Source organism: Macrobrachium nipponense, chromosome 5 (genome assembly GCF_015104395.2).
Source record: "Macrobrachium nipponense isolate FS-2020 chromosome 5, ASM1510439v2, whole genome shotgun sequence".
Classification (NCBI taxonomy): domain Eukaryota; kingdom Metazoa; phylum Arthropoda; class Malacostraca; order Decapoda; family Palaemonidae; genus Macrobrachium; species Macrobrachium nipponense.
In genome coordinates this window covers 78,589,324-78,604,690 of record NC_061107.1, presented here as the reverse complement: position 1 = coordinate 78,604,690, position 15,367 = coordinate 78,589,324, and the positions used below count along the sequence as shown (strand labels likewise).

The 15,367-nt window shown below is 42.1% G+C and overlaps 1 protein-coding gene across 1 annotated transcript in view; it reads right to left on the bottom strand.

Moving 5' to 3' along the window:
• Positions 1-13,476: 13,476 nt before the first annotated feature.
• LOC135215442 (large ribosomal subunit protein uL1-like) overlaps positions 13,477-15,367 on the bottom strand; it is a gene marked incomplete at its 5' end in the record, with an annotated part of 37,797 nt that continues 35,906 nt past the window's right edge. Inside the window, 1 exon segment of the mRNA XM_064250104.1 lies at positions 13,477-13,996. Within this exon segment, the coding sequence (XP_064106174.1) occupies positions 13,898-13,996 (99 nt within the window).

Sequence of the window (15,367 nt, the reverse complement as noted above, 5' to 3'; positions counted from 1 at the left end):
TTGGAAAATATTTATAATACGGTGGGACGCCTCTAAGCGGAAAGAAAATATATTTACATGTGATTTTCGACTAGAAAAAAATATTTGCCATTTGAAACCCAACAACCAACCTAACCTTCCTGGTAATGTACATCAGTAGCCTAATCATGTCAACAGTAAACCTAACCATATCAGCGGTACCATAACCATGCCAACAGTTACCTAACCATGTCAACAGTAATTTGCAATGGAAATGAAGCTATCTTGCAAAACATATCAAAATCAACTAGAAAAACTATATTTTCTTGTCATTCTTGTCAATTGTATTTCAAATAAATACCTTAAAGTTATATTTGCATATCTTGAAAATCTCTAGAAATATGAATAAACATACCAATTCCTATCACTGTCATACAATTCGTGAATATTGGGCTCTCCATGCCTTTTCCAGATAGGTTTCTTCTCACAGCAACTTTGATATACTGTATATATACTGTAGTTATGTTATATTCTCAGCAGCTTACCATTGGGTTGTAGTTGTAAATGTTTACCTTAATTTTTCATTAATAAGCAACTATTTAGCGAACAAAGTTGTTCCATCAGGAAGGATGTATCTTGTGGGAGCATTCATATGGGAGAGCATAAGTAGGTTAGTTAAGTTAGAGTGACTTACTTTAATTTCAAGTTCACTAACCTTTTAATCTATGATTGAATTTTCCTATATGTATGGATAAAAGCATTCAAAATAAAAGAAAATTACATGCAAACCAGCATATCTGCTCCCACAAGATCCATTCTTACCGTTTCATCTAAGTTTCTGCATTATATGCTCATAATTGTTCAATTTTTTTTAATGAAATCTTGTAATTGGTACCAACACCCCACATAGTATTCCAAAGTAAATTTACCATTTGGCAGCAAATGTACGCAGTAATACAGTAGTAATAAATTGGCAAAACAAGTTGTGAAAACCTATGATATTTGCTTGTACTGTACATGATGCAAAAAGAAACATGGTTCAACGTCAATTAGAGTAATTGTTTCAAATTTTTTTTAGGAATGTGCATGCTTCTTGCAGAAATGGCATTTTACTAGAAAATACCAAGGCGAAGTGTTGTTTACATTACCTTCATAAAAGGGTGCCAATTGAATATGCATTTTTTTGAGAACTCCCACAATTGGGCTATGAGATTTTGATAAATTGTTATAAATAGGTTTGTTTCCTATTTGATTTGTGATTTCAATTTTTATTTGCTTTTTATGGGAAATTAAGTTAAACCTAGATTTTTGCTTATACAGTATTCTGTAAAATACAGCATTGCAATTTGTTATAAAAGGGTACCTTACTTTTACTACTTTGTTGTTGTACTTTTTTTAGTTTTATTAACAAATATTGCTTAACTTTTGCCTAATCAGCATGCAAGTTAAGTCTGCTTTTTCATTTTGATTTCATATTATTGGTTTTGATCATCCCATGCTTTGTTTGCTATTTAAATTCTGATATATGCATGTTTTGTTTGCATGACTTGTATGACTATTGCATGCAAATGAAGCATGTGCCATTTCTTTTACTTTGTTTATGTTCTTTGCAAGAACATTTGTGTACAGTTGCTTAGGTATGTACAGTATACAATCATAAGCACAAGCCCAAAAAAAGGAAAATAATTACTGTATACTATATTGGTGAAATAATAAGATAATATGAGAATAAGTTTGTTTCATTCTAACTGCCCTCTCAATTTTAGATAAAGATACTTAGCAATTAATGTTACATTAACTGAAGGATTTTATTTAATGATTCAGAAATGCCTAATATATAAGTCATAAGCTATGATAGAGCCCTATAATCATGTTAACAAGCAATATTAATCGATTTAGTATTCAATAATTTATAAAGAGAAGTTTATTGGAGTCATAAGAATAAATTTTAACATTTAAAAAAGCCGCGCTACGCCACAGCCGAGTTTTAGTTGAGGGCATAATCAATAGATGGCGCGCATCCTGACGGGTTGGATGACGTTTTTTTTTAATGTATAAATAGTCAGTTTCCCATCTTTCGTTTATTGTCTTTGATTCAGTAGTCATATACAGCAAGCCTTCTACGACACTCTTTCCTTTCTGACATGCAGAGAAAGAATAGAAATCTTACTCTCTTCGTTCATTTCGTCAATAATCCCGAATGAGTATTAGTCGAAAGATATTGCAAATGACAACCGAGGATCGAAGAGAATCTCTCCAGCTTTTATTATCTTGGAGATAAGTCCGTATTTTACGCCTTTCTTATCTGGAAGAGCCTCTAATCAATGAATGAGAGCTCGTACGAATCTTGTTCAACTTCCAAACGATTGCCCCTCTTCTGTAAATGGTTGGTTGCAATCTATTTTAGAAGGAGGATGATTTTAATATCCTCTTACTAATACCTGAACTAATTCTCACAATTCTGCTCTATCTTCCATTCCTCAATTTGGGGCAAGATTGAGCAACCGAAAGAGAGCGCTTCCTTTCGAAAGGTGAAGGGCTATTCGCAGTATCGACTCTAACCTGACAAGGGCTACGGCAGCCTGTGCTACATCTTGAGTCCCTGCCTGGAAAAAACCGAACTTGCTCTAGCCTTTATTGCAATAAGACGATCCTGACAAGGGCAACGGCCGCCTGCGCGACAACTCCCGTCCCTATCAGGAAAAGCCTTGAATGTCTTTCACCCTTCGTCTGGAGGACTCTCGGCGGTTGTCAGGCTCTTCTTGTAGGAGAAAGTGTCTGGCGCTAAGCAGGAGTATCTTGCCTAGAATACTCCTGGCGCCTGGTAGGAGTATCACGTTCCGAATACTCCTGGCGCCTGGGAGGAGTATCGTGCTCGTCGGAATACTCCTGGTGCTTGGCAGGAGTATCGCGTTCCGAATACTCCTGGCGCCTGGGAGGAGTATCGTGATCAGAATACTCCTGGATCCTAGAAGACGTATCGCCCTTGGAACGTTTTCTTGTTGGAAAGTTCCGAGCATCTGAAAGGCGATCCTCGCCTGGAAAGTTCTGTACGTCTGGAAGGTTATTTGAATCTGGAATCTTCCGCCTTCTGGAAGGTTCCGCTTGTGCGGAAGGTTTTGTGTGCGGAAGGTTCCGATCTCTTGTATATTTGTTCTTGCTTAGAATTCGACAATACTTCCATTTTCGACATAGCCCTCCCTTTCTTCTGAATGAGAAGGACTTCCATTTCCGATGAAGATCCTGGTTCATCGTGCTTCAGGCGCTTTGCGCCTCGTTTCAGACGCTTTGCGCCTCGTTTCAGACGCTTTGCGCCTTGTTTCAGACGCTTTAGGCGCATTGAGCCTCGTTACCGGAGCTTCATGCCCAAGGAGCTAGAAGCTTAAAAATTATATATATGTGTGTAATCACTAACGAGATCCATATAATTTCATTCGATCAACAAATATCCTTTAATATCTAATTCGATCTTCTCAGAATAGATATATTTTCATATACATGTACCGATGAGGAATTTATTGAAATAACTATTTCAAACCCCATGGGATAGAGCCCCCCCCGTCCAACTGTACGGGGGGACGAACCCGGATAGGGCAATGCCTCTACCGCAACCTTTCTCCGTCTCTTCTGAGGTTCCGATAGCCAGACGAGATTATCTTGCATTTTCATTTAACCTACGCCGTTGAATGTTTCTTCTCCTTATTCGTTAAGACGATAATAATAAGGGGAACACATTGAATTAGGATGCCTTTCCAATGGCTATCCCTGGCAGTCTGGGACGTTCTACAGAACCTGCCGAGGGGACGCCTGATCGGTGGGGATTCTCCATAACCTCCGTACGGCTTTCGACATTCCTTCTCCTCTGGGCCTGTGAGCTTGGAAGAGGTCTAGGCCTGGGAGCGAGACAGAGCCGATCAGACGCACCCTCTAATGCAATGGGGAACACTATAATCACTTCTTACCTTATAATAGCTCGTATCTTGAGCTACATTCCTTTATCTTCAAATTGCAAATGAATTTGTAGTTTCTGTGAAGTAAGAAGGTGATGAGGAAACAACACTACTAGTACTGTTAATATTCTAACTGCTTGTCAGAACGAGGGCTATTAAGCTTCTAAAGAAAGCATATTCTAGTTTCTATGTTTTCTGACTTCCTCAAATAGGAAGTTACCTTATTTTCCTCAATCAAATTCTAACATTTATTACACTTCATCAATGAATAAATATTTATATTTCCCTTTCTTGCAAACTATGTAATTGTCTACCGAACACTTCGGTAGTTACACATACTCTTTCTTCGAAAACTTCGAAGTTAATTCATTCAAAGTTATTAAAATCGTATGCCAAACCACCGATCCAGTACTTCCCTGTAAAAGTCGGCCCAGAAGATCGATGGCGATGAAACACGAAAATCAAATCAGGAGGGAAAGCAAACATATGTTTACCTTCCCAGCGACAGAGAGAATCTGATTAGAAAACGGGAATAGTTCCTAGTCCTGCCTCCCAGCGGCAGGCAGGTAGATCACCTGACCTACCTGTAGCGTGTGCCGCGAAATTCGAATTTCTGTCGGGGACGACGGAGTCGATAGCTATGTATATATCTGACAGGTAAGTTGAATGTATGAAAACCTTGGTTCTTACCTGATTAGGCTGAAGACTTCATAGGTACTGTCTATTAGTCTGCATAGCCTGAAGAGCTACAGCGAGGGCGTGACTAACAGCTGAAAAGACTTTTTGGGTCTACCAAAGGGATTTGATATCCGCTTACTCAGTAGAATCCAAGTCGGATCATGTCAAAGGGGATTTGCCCTCTTATATGACAGAACCTGTCCACTACCATTGCAGGGAGCTCCAACACAAACCCGATCACCTAACCACTCTAATGTTGTTAGTACTACGAACAGAAAGAGATGCCTACCTGCATCCTCTTTCATACAACCATAAAAAACACAATACCAAAACAGGGGAAAAAACTAAAAAGGATATGTTTCAGCTCCCTGCCCCAGCACCGAATCCACCGATACGTATGGGCCTAACGTGAAACACTTGTCATACGTCATTTTGACGTCTCTCAGGTAGTGGTTAGCGAATACTGAATTGCATCTCCAGAATGTTGCTTTCATCAGATTCTGAAGTGACACATTCTTATTGAAAGCCAAGGAAGTGGCAATGGCTCTCACCTCATGAGCCTTGACTTTCAGGAGCTTGAAATGATCTTCATCACATGCAATATGTGCCTCTTTCACTAGATTTCTAATAAAGAAAGACAGTGCATTTTTAGACAATGGTCTACTGGGGTCCCTTACAGAGCACCATAGTCTATCCTTAATGCCCTTAAGAGTCTTCTTCCTCTGCAGGTAATACTTTAAACTCCTAACAGGGCAAAGAGTCCTCTCAGGTTCTTCCCCTACAAGGACAGATAATCCTAGAACCTCAAAACTCCTGGGCCTAGGATTTGAGGGGTTCTCGTTCTTGGCTAGAAAAGAAGGAAGGAAGGAACAAATCACGGAATCTCCTTTGAAACCTACCCTTCCTTCTAGGGCATGAAGCTCACTAACCCTCTTGGCGGATGCCAAAGCCAAGAGAAACAGAGCCTTCTTCGTAAGGTCTTTGAAGGAAGCTAACTGGGGTGGTTCAAACTTCGAGGACCTCAGGAAACGAAGAACCACATCCAGATTCCAACTTGGAATCTCAGCCGAGACTTTCTTGGATGTTTCGAAAGATCTTAACAGATCATGCAGATCTTTGTTGTCAGAGATGTCCAGGTCTCTGTGCCTGAACACAGCAGCTAGCAATGCTACGATAGCCTTTGATGGTTGAAACTGCCAGACCGCATTTTTCCCTGAGGAAAAATGCGATTTGGGTCACAGAGGTACTGGAAGAGGAAAGCTTCTGGTTTCTGCACCAACGACGAAAGACATCTCACTTCGACTGGTAGACTCTAAGGGTAGAAGGCCTTCTCGCTGAGGCGATAGCCTTAGCAGCCTTTGCCGAAAATCCCTTCGCACTGACAAGACTTTTGACAGTCGAAAGCCAGTCAGATTGAGAGCGGGGAGGTTTTTGTGATACCTGTCGAAGTGGGGTTGTCTGAGCAGATCTACTCTTTGTGGAAGTGCTCTTGGGAAGTCCACCAACCATTCCAGTACCTCTGTGAACCAATCTTGGGCGGGCCAGAACGGAGCTACCAGCGTCATCCTTGTCGCTTCTGAGGTCGCAAACTTCTTGAGGGTTTGTCCCAGTATCTTGAAGGGAGGAAAGGCATAGACATCTAGACCCCTCCAGTCTAGGAGAAAAGCATCCACTGTCACTGCCCCTGGGTCTGAGGTCGGGGAGCAGTAAAGGTCTATCCTCGCGTTCTTTGCTGTCGCGAAGAGGTCGATGTGAGGTCAGCCCCACATTCTCCATAGGTCCTGGCAAACTTCTGAGTGAAGAATCCACTCCAAAGGAAGGACTTGATTCTTTCTGCTCAGGAGGTCGGCCCTGACGTTCCTTTCTCCTTGTACGAATCTGGTGAGGAGTCTGATCTTCCTTGCCTGAGACCATAGCAGAAGGTCCTTTGCTGTTTCGTACAGGGAGAAGGAGTGCGGCCCCCCCCCTGCTTCCTTATGTACGCCAAGGCTGTGGTGTTGTCCGAGTTGACCTGAACTATAGCATTTCGGACGTCGGGCTCGAAAGCTTTTAGTGCCATCCACACTGCCATCAACTCTTTCTTGTTGATGTGCCAGGACACCTGTTCCCCCACCCAGGTGCCTGACACTTCTCTTGACCCGAGCATTGCTCCCCAACCTGTTTCCGACGCGTCGGAAAACAACACTTGGTTGGGGTTCGGCATGTGCAGAGACAGACCTGCAAATCGGAGAAGGTCCGCCCACCACAAAAGGTCCTTCTTGATTCCCCTTGTGATCTTGAAGGAGAACTCCAGATCTTGAGAGAGACGCCTCCAATTCTGGTATAGAAAGAACTGGAGAGGTCTGAGATGCAACCTTCCTAGAGAAACGAATTGCTCCAGCGAGGAGAGTGTCGCCAACAGACTCATCCACTCCCTCGCTGTGCATGCATCTTTCTCTAGGAAGGTCGTTAGTTTCTCGCAGCAACGAGCTATCCTCTCTGGCGACGGATACGCCCGAAAATCCAGAGAAACCATCTGAATCCCCAGATAAATCCGCTCTTGACTAGGGATTAACTGCGACTTCTGGAAATTCACCAAAAGTCCTAGAGAACTTGCCAAAGTAAGGGTCTTCTGTAGGTCCTCCAGACATCTTTCTTGTGACTTTGCTCTGATCAGCCAGTCGTCGAGATAGAGAGACACCCTCACTCCCTCCAAATGTAGCCACTGCGCCACATTCTTCATTAATCCCATGAAAACTTGAGGGGCTGTCGAGAGGCCAAAGCACAAGGCCCTGAATTGGTAGATCCTCCCTCCCATCATGAATCTCAGAAACTTCCGTGAAGAAGGATGGATAGGCACATGGAAGTAAGCGTCCTGAAGATCTAGGGACACCATCCAGTCCCCTGGACGAAAAGCAGGCAACACTGAAGAAGTCGTCTCCATGGCGAACTTCCTCTTTTTCACAAAGACGTTCAGGGCGCTTACATCCAGAACCGGTCTCCATCCTCCTGAGTTTTTCGGAACTAGGAAAAGTCGGTTGTAAAAACCTGCAGATAGAGGATCTTTCACTAGTTCTATAGCCTCTTTCTCTAGCATAAGATCTACTGCTAGAGAAAGGGCTTGATTCATGATGGGGTCCTTGTACTTAGCCACCAACTCCCTCGGAGTCGTCCTCAACGGTGGCCTTGATGTGAAGGGAATGAGGTAGCCTTTGCGGACAATCGAGAGGGACCAGTTGTCCGCCCCTTTCTGGGCCCAGACGTCGGCAAATTTCAGTAGTCTGGCACCCACTGATGTCTGGAGTACTTGTATACTATTTCTTCCCTCTGATGGATCTAGAGAAGGTCTTCCCTCTCTTAAAGGGTCTAGATCCTCTAGAGGAAGAAGCTCTGGCAGGAGGGCCTCCTCGAAAGGGCTCCTGCCTCAAGGGAGTCTCTTTCTTGGTCTTGGCCTGGAAAGACGTTCGAGGCTTCCTGGACGACTGGGCCAGCATGTCTTGTGTAGCCTTAGCCGAAAGGGCATTCGAGACATCTTGGATAATCTTCTTGGGGAAGAGAAGAGGGGAGAGTTGCGCGTATAGAAGAGAGGCTCTCTGCGCATGCGATACTGACTTCGTCAGGAACTAACAGTACACCGATTTCTTCTTAATCACTCCCGCTCCGAAAAGGGAAGCGACTTCACTTGAGCCATCTCTCACTGCCTTGTCCATGCAAGTGAGAACACTATTAAGATCCTCAGGTGACAGGGAATCCGGGGTCTGCGTCTTTTTGGCCAAAACTCCTAATGACCAGTCTAGGAAGTTGAAGACTTCCAGGACTCGGAACATTCCCTTCAACAGGTGGTCAAGCTCATTCATCCCCCACGTAGTCTTAGCAGACAGGAGGGCAGAGCGTTGAGAGGAATCCACCAGCAAAGAGAAGTCCGAGTCCGTAGAGGAGGGAAGAACGGGGCCCCCAAGGGTTCTCCCGATTCGTACCAGAACCCTAACTTCCCTGTGAGCTTGGAAGGAGGGAAAGAAAACACTGTCTTCCCTTTCTCTTCCTTAGCGAGAAGCCATTCCCCAAAACCTCTTAGAGCCTTCTTCATGGAGATGGTAGGTTTCATCCTGACACAAGATGAAACCTTCGAAGTTTTGGAGGTTGAAAATAACGAGTGAGGCGAAGGAGGAGCGACAGGAGAAAGGGCATCCCCAAATTCTTGGAGCAGCAGGTCTGTTAACCTCTTATAAGAGGAAACAGCGGAATCCTTAGGGACTTCTTCTTCCGAAGGCTCCTGTTCTTCCTCAACCGAAGAACCATCAAGATCCTTATGAGGATAGGTGGTCTTGTCCGAGGAAGTGCGTCCATCCTTGGAGGTGCATCTGGAAGAAGTCTGACGTCTGACAGGGGAAGTCAAAACTTCCGGAGAGCGCCAGCCCGAAAAGTCCTTCTTGTCAAGAGGAGGGCGTTCTCTAGGCTCTTGGCGCCTAACGAGAGCAGGGCGGTTGCCTGGGGAAGAGCGCCTGCTTGGAGAAAAGCGTCTATCAGGCTCTTGGCGCCTCTCCAAAGGAGAGCGGCTGCCTGGCGAAGAGCGCCTGTTATGTGAGAAGCGCCTGTTATGTGAGAAGCGCCTACCAGGCTCTTGGCGCCTGACCCGAGGAGAGCGGCTCTCTGGTAACAAGCGCCTACTTGGGGAGAGGCGTCTGCCAGGCTCCCGGCGCCTGACTTGAGGAGAGCGATAATCAGGTGAAGAGCGCCTGCCAGGAGAAACGCGCCTATCAGGCTTTTGGCACCTGCCAAGCGAAGAGCGGCTGACTGGAGAAGAGCGCCTGCTAGGAGAACAGCGCCTGTCAACAGGAGAGTGGAAGCCTGACGAGGAGCAGCTAAATGGAGAATAGCGCCTACTAGGCTCTTGGTGCCTGACGAGGGGAGAGATCCTGTCTCGAGAAGAGCGCCTGCTGGGAGAGGCTCGCCTACGAGAAGCCTGTTCCTTGTCTGAAGGAGAAACGATGTCAACAGGAGAGCGCCTGCCAGGCGACTGGCGCCTGGACGAAGAAGGGAGTTTGTCTGTTGAAGAGCGCCTCATGCTAAAATCCAAACGTCCTGGAGAGAGGGCAGCTTCCGACAAATAGCGTAAAGCGGGAGAAGGGCGCCCGGACTTCTTAACTGGAAGCGAGACGTCCTTCTTACGACGAGAAGTCACAGTCAAGGAGTCAGCCAGAGCCGAAATCTGCGCCTGCAGACTCGCCAAAATACGAGCGGGAGACTTCACAAAATCCTTAACGGGAGACGAGGCTCAATCCCTACTAGGAGAACAATACTCCAGAGATCTCCTAGGTTTCTTCACTTCTACATCAGGCTCTTCCAAAAAAACTTCAGGGCTGGAGGGAAGGGCGCAAGGAGCCTGCCAGGCTCTCTTCGACGGGCGCGAGGCTTCTGAGGAGCTCCATCCACGCTAGGAAAAGGAGAAGGCGAAGACGAGAAACACTTCTCTCTTGGCGCGATCTAAGGTAGCCTGGGAACGTACATCAGGCGCTACCGAGGGGACGCCTGACCGGTGGGGGTTCTCCCTAACCTTCCTGCGGCTGTCGACTTTCCTCCTCCACTGGGACTGGGAGTCTGGAAGAGGTCTAGGCCTGGAAGCATTAGGGAGCCGATCAGACGCACCCTCCACTGCACTGGGATCACTGCATAAGTCATTGGCACAATCACTCTTACCTTCTAAAGATCTAATCTTCATCTCCATGCTGCGAATAGTGGCTCTCACGGTGGCCACTTCCGAAGGCGCATCTTCGGGTTCGATGCAGGGAGCAGGTGCTGAAACGGGTAAAGGTGCTACTTCTAAAACAGGGTTATCTACTTCCAACTCGCTAATACGAGATCTACTAGAGCTCCTTGACGAAGCTTTCCTAACCTTGTCTTTTTCGAGCTTCCTCAAGTAGGAAGACAGAGACTTCCATTCATCCTCATTCAGCTTTTCACATTCTTTACAAGGGTTAATAAAAGAGCAGTCATTCCCCCTACACTTCATATATACTGTGCGAGGGTCTACCGCAGCTTTCGGTAGCCTCACCTTACAATCACTCACAGAACAAACTCTAAACATAGCCGATTTCTTAACATCAACATCAGACATAATGAAATCCAAAGAAAAATCCAAAGAATAATAAAAAATGGTCCACAAAGCACGAATGCCAAGCCAAAAGATCAGGTACTTCACCAAAAGTCCGTTGAAACAATCCAGGGCAACACGAGAAAAGAATCCAATATCGAGAGGTACCGACAACAGGTGTAGTCGACACCGGCGACAGAGAAAATCTGACAGGAAAGTGGGATTAGTTCATACACCCGCCACCCAGCGGCGGGTAAGGTAGATCACCTGACCTACCTGTCGCGTGTGCCGCGAGTTTTGAATTCTGTCGTGACATCAGAGACGTAGGCTAAGTATATATCTGACAGGAAAGTTCATGTACAAAAATATACGACTACCTCCTTTTGGTTTCAACTGACTTTCATACTATTTTTGTATTATCAGTTTTATGAATAAATATTTTTTTTCGGCTGGTGTAAAATTCGTCAGATATAATACACCTGGCTGAGGAAGGATACTGAGGATCTCGTTTTTTAAACAATCTCTCCACACACCAAGTTATTTCGAACATCTCCATTCTCTCAAGAAGATCATGAATAAATATTAGAGCAAACTAGATAAAAAAAAATAATCACCTAGCATTAATGTAAAGAAAACAAGAGAAATGGAAATTTAGTGTGATTGTCAATTTTTTCTTTCGTTAATGTTTAATAAGTAAGTGTTTACCGAATTGTTAGGGTTTAGTGAGTAAGCGTTTAGTGAATGTTTATGAGTAAGTGTTTGATGAATGTTTAGGATTTAGTGACTGTTTAAAGTGTCAGTATTCAGTGAATGCTTACTGAGTCTTTAGGGTTTAGTGAATGTTTTGTGAATGCTATTGAATGTTTATTGTCTAAGTATTCAGTGAATATTTTGTCTTTAAAGTTTTAGTGAATGTTTCGTGAAAGCTTGTGTGTTCTAATAATGCAATGGAAAGGAATATCATTGAATCTAGTTTTATAAAAGAAAGTTACAATAATAATATGAACATCAGTCAAGGAATGTATAAACTTGATCCTTTAATATCAAAAGAAATTTGTAAACTGTTTAAATTTTATGGTGGGCATTATAAATGTACGGAACTAGGATTATTATATTTGTAAGCACAGTAAGGGGGCAGGGGGCAGTAGTGGTAATGAGATGTTCAACCCCGCCTCCCTGACACCTGTCAGGTGTGGACTGGTTATCTGTTGGGTACCCTAATCGGTAGTATCCCTTGAGAATATATTGTAAATTTTAGCCAAATGATTTTTGAAAGCCACTCCTACCTTGACACCTGCTTGTGGGTGGATCTGCAGTCTCAAACGGTTGTGTGTATGTTCGTCAGTACTGTCTCTGTAGTATATATACTTGTGAATTCTAATACTGTGAATCAGTTCTTTGTCAATGGCTTGAAAATAAAGCCGAAACCAGTCAGGACCTACACCCTGTCTATTATTTTTCACCTGTGGATATGTGTGATAAATGAAAACGAATCACGTGCTAAAGTGATTATAACCATATATATATATATATATATATATATATATATATATATATATATATATATATATATATATATATATATATATATATATATAAGTATATATATGATTATTCTTGATGCAAATCCTATTCTGAATTTGCAATATGAAATGTATCAGCATCAGATTTGTGCCAGGTTCAGAGGCTGGGAATGTTTTCTCCATCCTCAATTGGAGCCACTTCTATTTTTGTATTCTTTGCAAACAGAGTAACAACAATTATGATGTAAATGATCTTTGTGTTTTGTGTATATATTGCTACTATTTGTGTACCTTGTGTTAGCATTTGTTGTGATGATTTTGTACATAATTGTAGTAGTACTTAAGTCATTACAATTCTTTTGTGTACTACACATATGATCATAAAATTTGCCAAATGTTAGCAGTACTGACTGATTATCAAATATGTAATTTTGTATATTCAGAAATTGTTATCTATTATATATTTGGCAATGTGTATATGTATGTACGTATGTATGATTGGTATGGGCCCCCGGGCCATCAGTCTGACATACTGAGATTCAGAACGGAGATGGGTTTCCACCCCGGGAAGGTCGAGACCGGGGTCCCAAAATTTTCTACTTCCCCCCCTCTGAAGGGTGAGAAGGGATTCCATGAAACAGCTGGTCCTGCCCGTGAAATGGGGCTGGCTATGCCCGTAGACTTAGTTACTTCACAAATTTCTGTACTATACATATGACTTATCATTTGGAAAAGAATACTATAGGGTAAACATCAATGACATCAAAGAGGGTGGTTTTAGATGGGGGTTGACAGAGAGAGAAAATGAGAGGGAGAGAAAATGAGAGAGTAGACTGGGTGTCAGGGGGAAGAAAGAGGAAAAAAGACAGACAGACAGAGTTGGTATTACTGAGAAGAAAGAGGGTAAGAGACAGTGATTGTTGGAGAGAGAAAGAGAGAGTAAGAGAAAGGAACGAGAGAGAGAGAGAGAGAGAGAGAGAGAGAGAGAGAGAGAGAGAGAGAGAGAGAGAGATGATATATATATATATATATATAGATATATATATATATATATATATATATTATATATATATATTTACACAGACCAATCTAGCTGGGACCCGCCCGTAGGGAGGGTAACCAGCTAGTTTTTATAATAAAAAAGAAAAAAATCTAAAACTTTCTTGCTGGCTGACTAGAACTGGACACAAACCATAACCTCCTTTGTAGGGTTAACAAAATACCCACTTGTAAAATTTCCAGACTAAACTTAGAACTGCAACAACAGAGAGTATTTATTTATAATAAGACAAGAAGCAATTCTTTTAAATAAAAGTGTATTATTTACAACATTACATACACTGATGGAAACTCATATTTCATTGTTAGACATTCTGAAATATATATACTAACAATCAATAAAAGCAAAAGCCATAAAGGAAAGTGAAACGAAGGAGTACTGCGAGGCCTTTCAACTCAATGTATTTTACTTAGTTTGCTAAGTAATGGACATTGAGTTAGAAGGAGTTGCAGTACCCCTTTTTTTCACTTTCCTTCGTGGCTTTTGCCTTTATTTATATATTCACCACATTCTAAATTTTTATGATTCAGTTATGCATACTAACTATCAAATACATTTATGTACTATCATCCATAGTAAAATTATCCAATTAAAAAAAATTGTAGTAAAGTTACATATATTGGAGATCAAAATTCTTCAGTAAAAAATCTTGATCCATTTATTGAACTGCTACTTCTGCCTCCACAGCGCTCCCTTCTATATACAACTCATGATTAATTTTGAAATGTTCTTTACTCGGGGGAGAACGGATAAGAACCTGAAACACAAAAATGAAATAATATCAAAATTACACAGGCCCACAACTATTGATTTTATTTTTACAGTTAAGATAGTAAAATGTGGTTGGGAAAGTATCCAATTAAAGATTTATTGAGTGTAGCAGTAATTACTAAGAAAAATCTCAACAATTCCTAGGCATGGGGATTTCTATGTCACACCCTCCACGACAAATTTTTAAAGTAATTCGTATTTTTTCTACGTATGCAAACCGTAGCCAATCATATATCCAGTATCCTACAGCTGTGGTCTGGATAATAAGGAAGGTAACCTCAGCCACCAAATTATTAACAAATACCTTGCATTGCTCTCGCTCATTTGCTGTGACTCTAAGGTCTGTGTTGAGATTTTTTGTGTACTGACTTATTCTGGTCTATTCCTATGGTGAACCGAGTTTTGCCAGCTAATTCTTTTGAAGAAAAACAATATTAATACCACTGTGAGGACCATGGTTGACCTTGTTTCAGTGGGTGTAATATCCTTAGAGGTGAAATGCGGCCATCAGCTAATGCACATCCAAGGACAACATAGTTTTCCTTATTTTTGATGAAGCAATTGCTCCTGCATTTTGGGAACCTTGAGTATCTATACATGACTTGTCCACAAGTCATGTCTAATCCATGATACAGGATTAAATTACTATAAATATGGTGCTGTATACATACACAGTAATATACTTTTTACAAAATTTTTGATCTTATGCATAAGTATTTGTACCTTCAAATAAGAGGCTGGGTAGTAAGTATCAGCAAGGAAGGGATAACAGCAGCACTAACAATAGCCCAATCTTGAATCATTGAACATTAAGAGAGATAAATGCAGTTAATTTTTTACTGAATCCTATAAGAAAATTCCCTTTTAGGTAGATAAGCCATTGACTCTGACCCATCGTTGCTGATTGTTCTGTCAGAAATTTGTTTCAAACATGGGCAGATATGTGGTCTCCTATTTTTTTCTCCAAGGTTACACTAGGATTTTGGGATAGCATAGCCTACACTAGGATATTCAACATTCCCTCGACCACATTTTGGATGTAACTGCAAAGACCCTTGAACATTCCTGTTATTCTATCATGAAAAGGTGCTTTTCAATATTTGAACTTCCCTTCATAACATTCACAATTTCAGACAAAGAAAGTTTACTTATATCTATACTTTTTGTATGACTACTTGCATATCTTCATTAATAAAGCACAAACTTTACTAATGTCCTTACCCTTTCAAGAACAGCATGAATATCATACATTATCTTTCTCACACAGAGGTTGCCAAAATAATACGTATTGCATTTTTATTATTAAATCAAACTCTACAGCTACAGCAACCATTTCTAAAGAGACATGCACACTGTA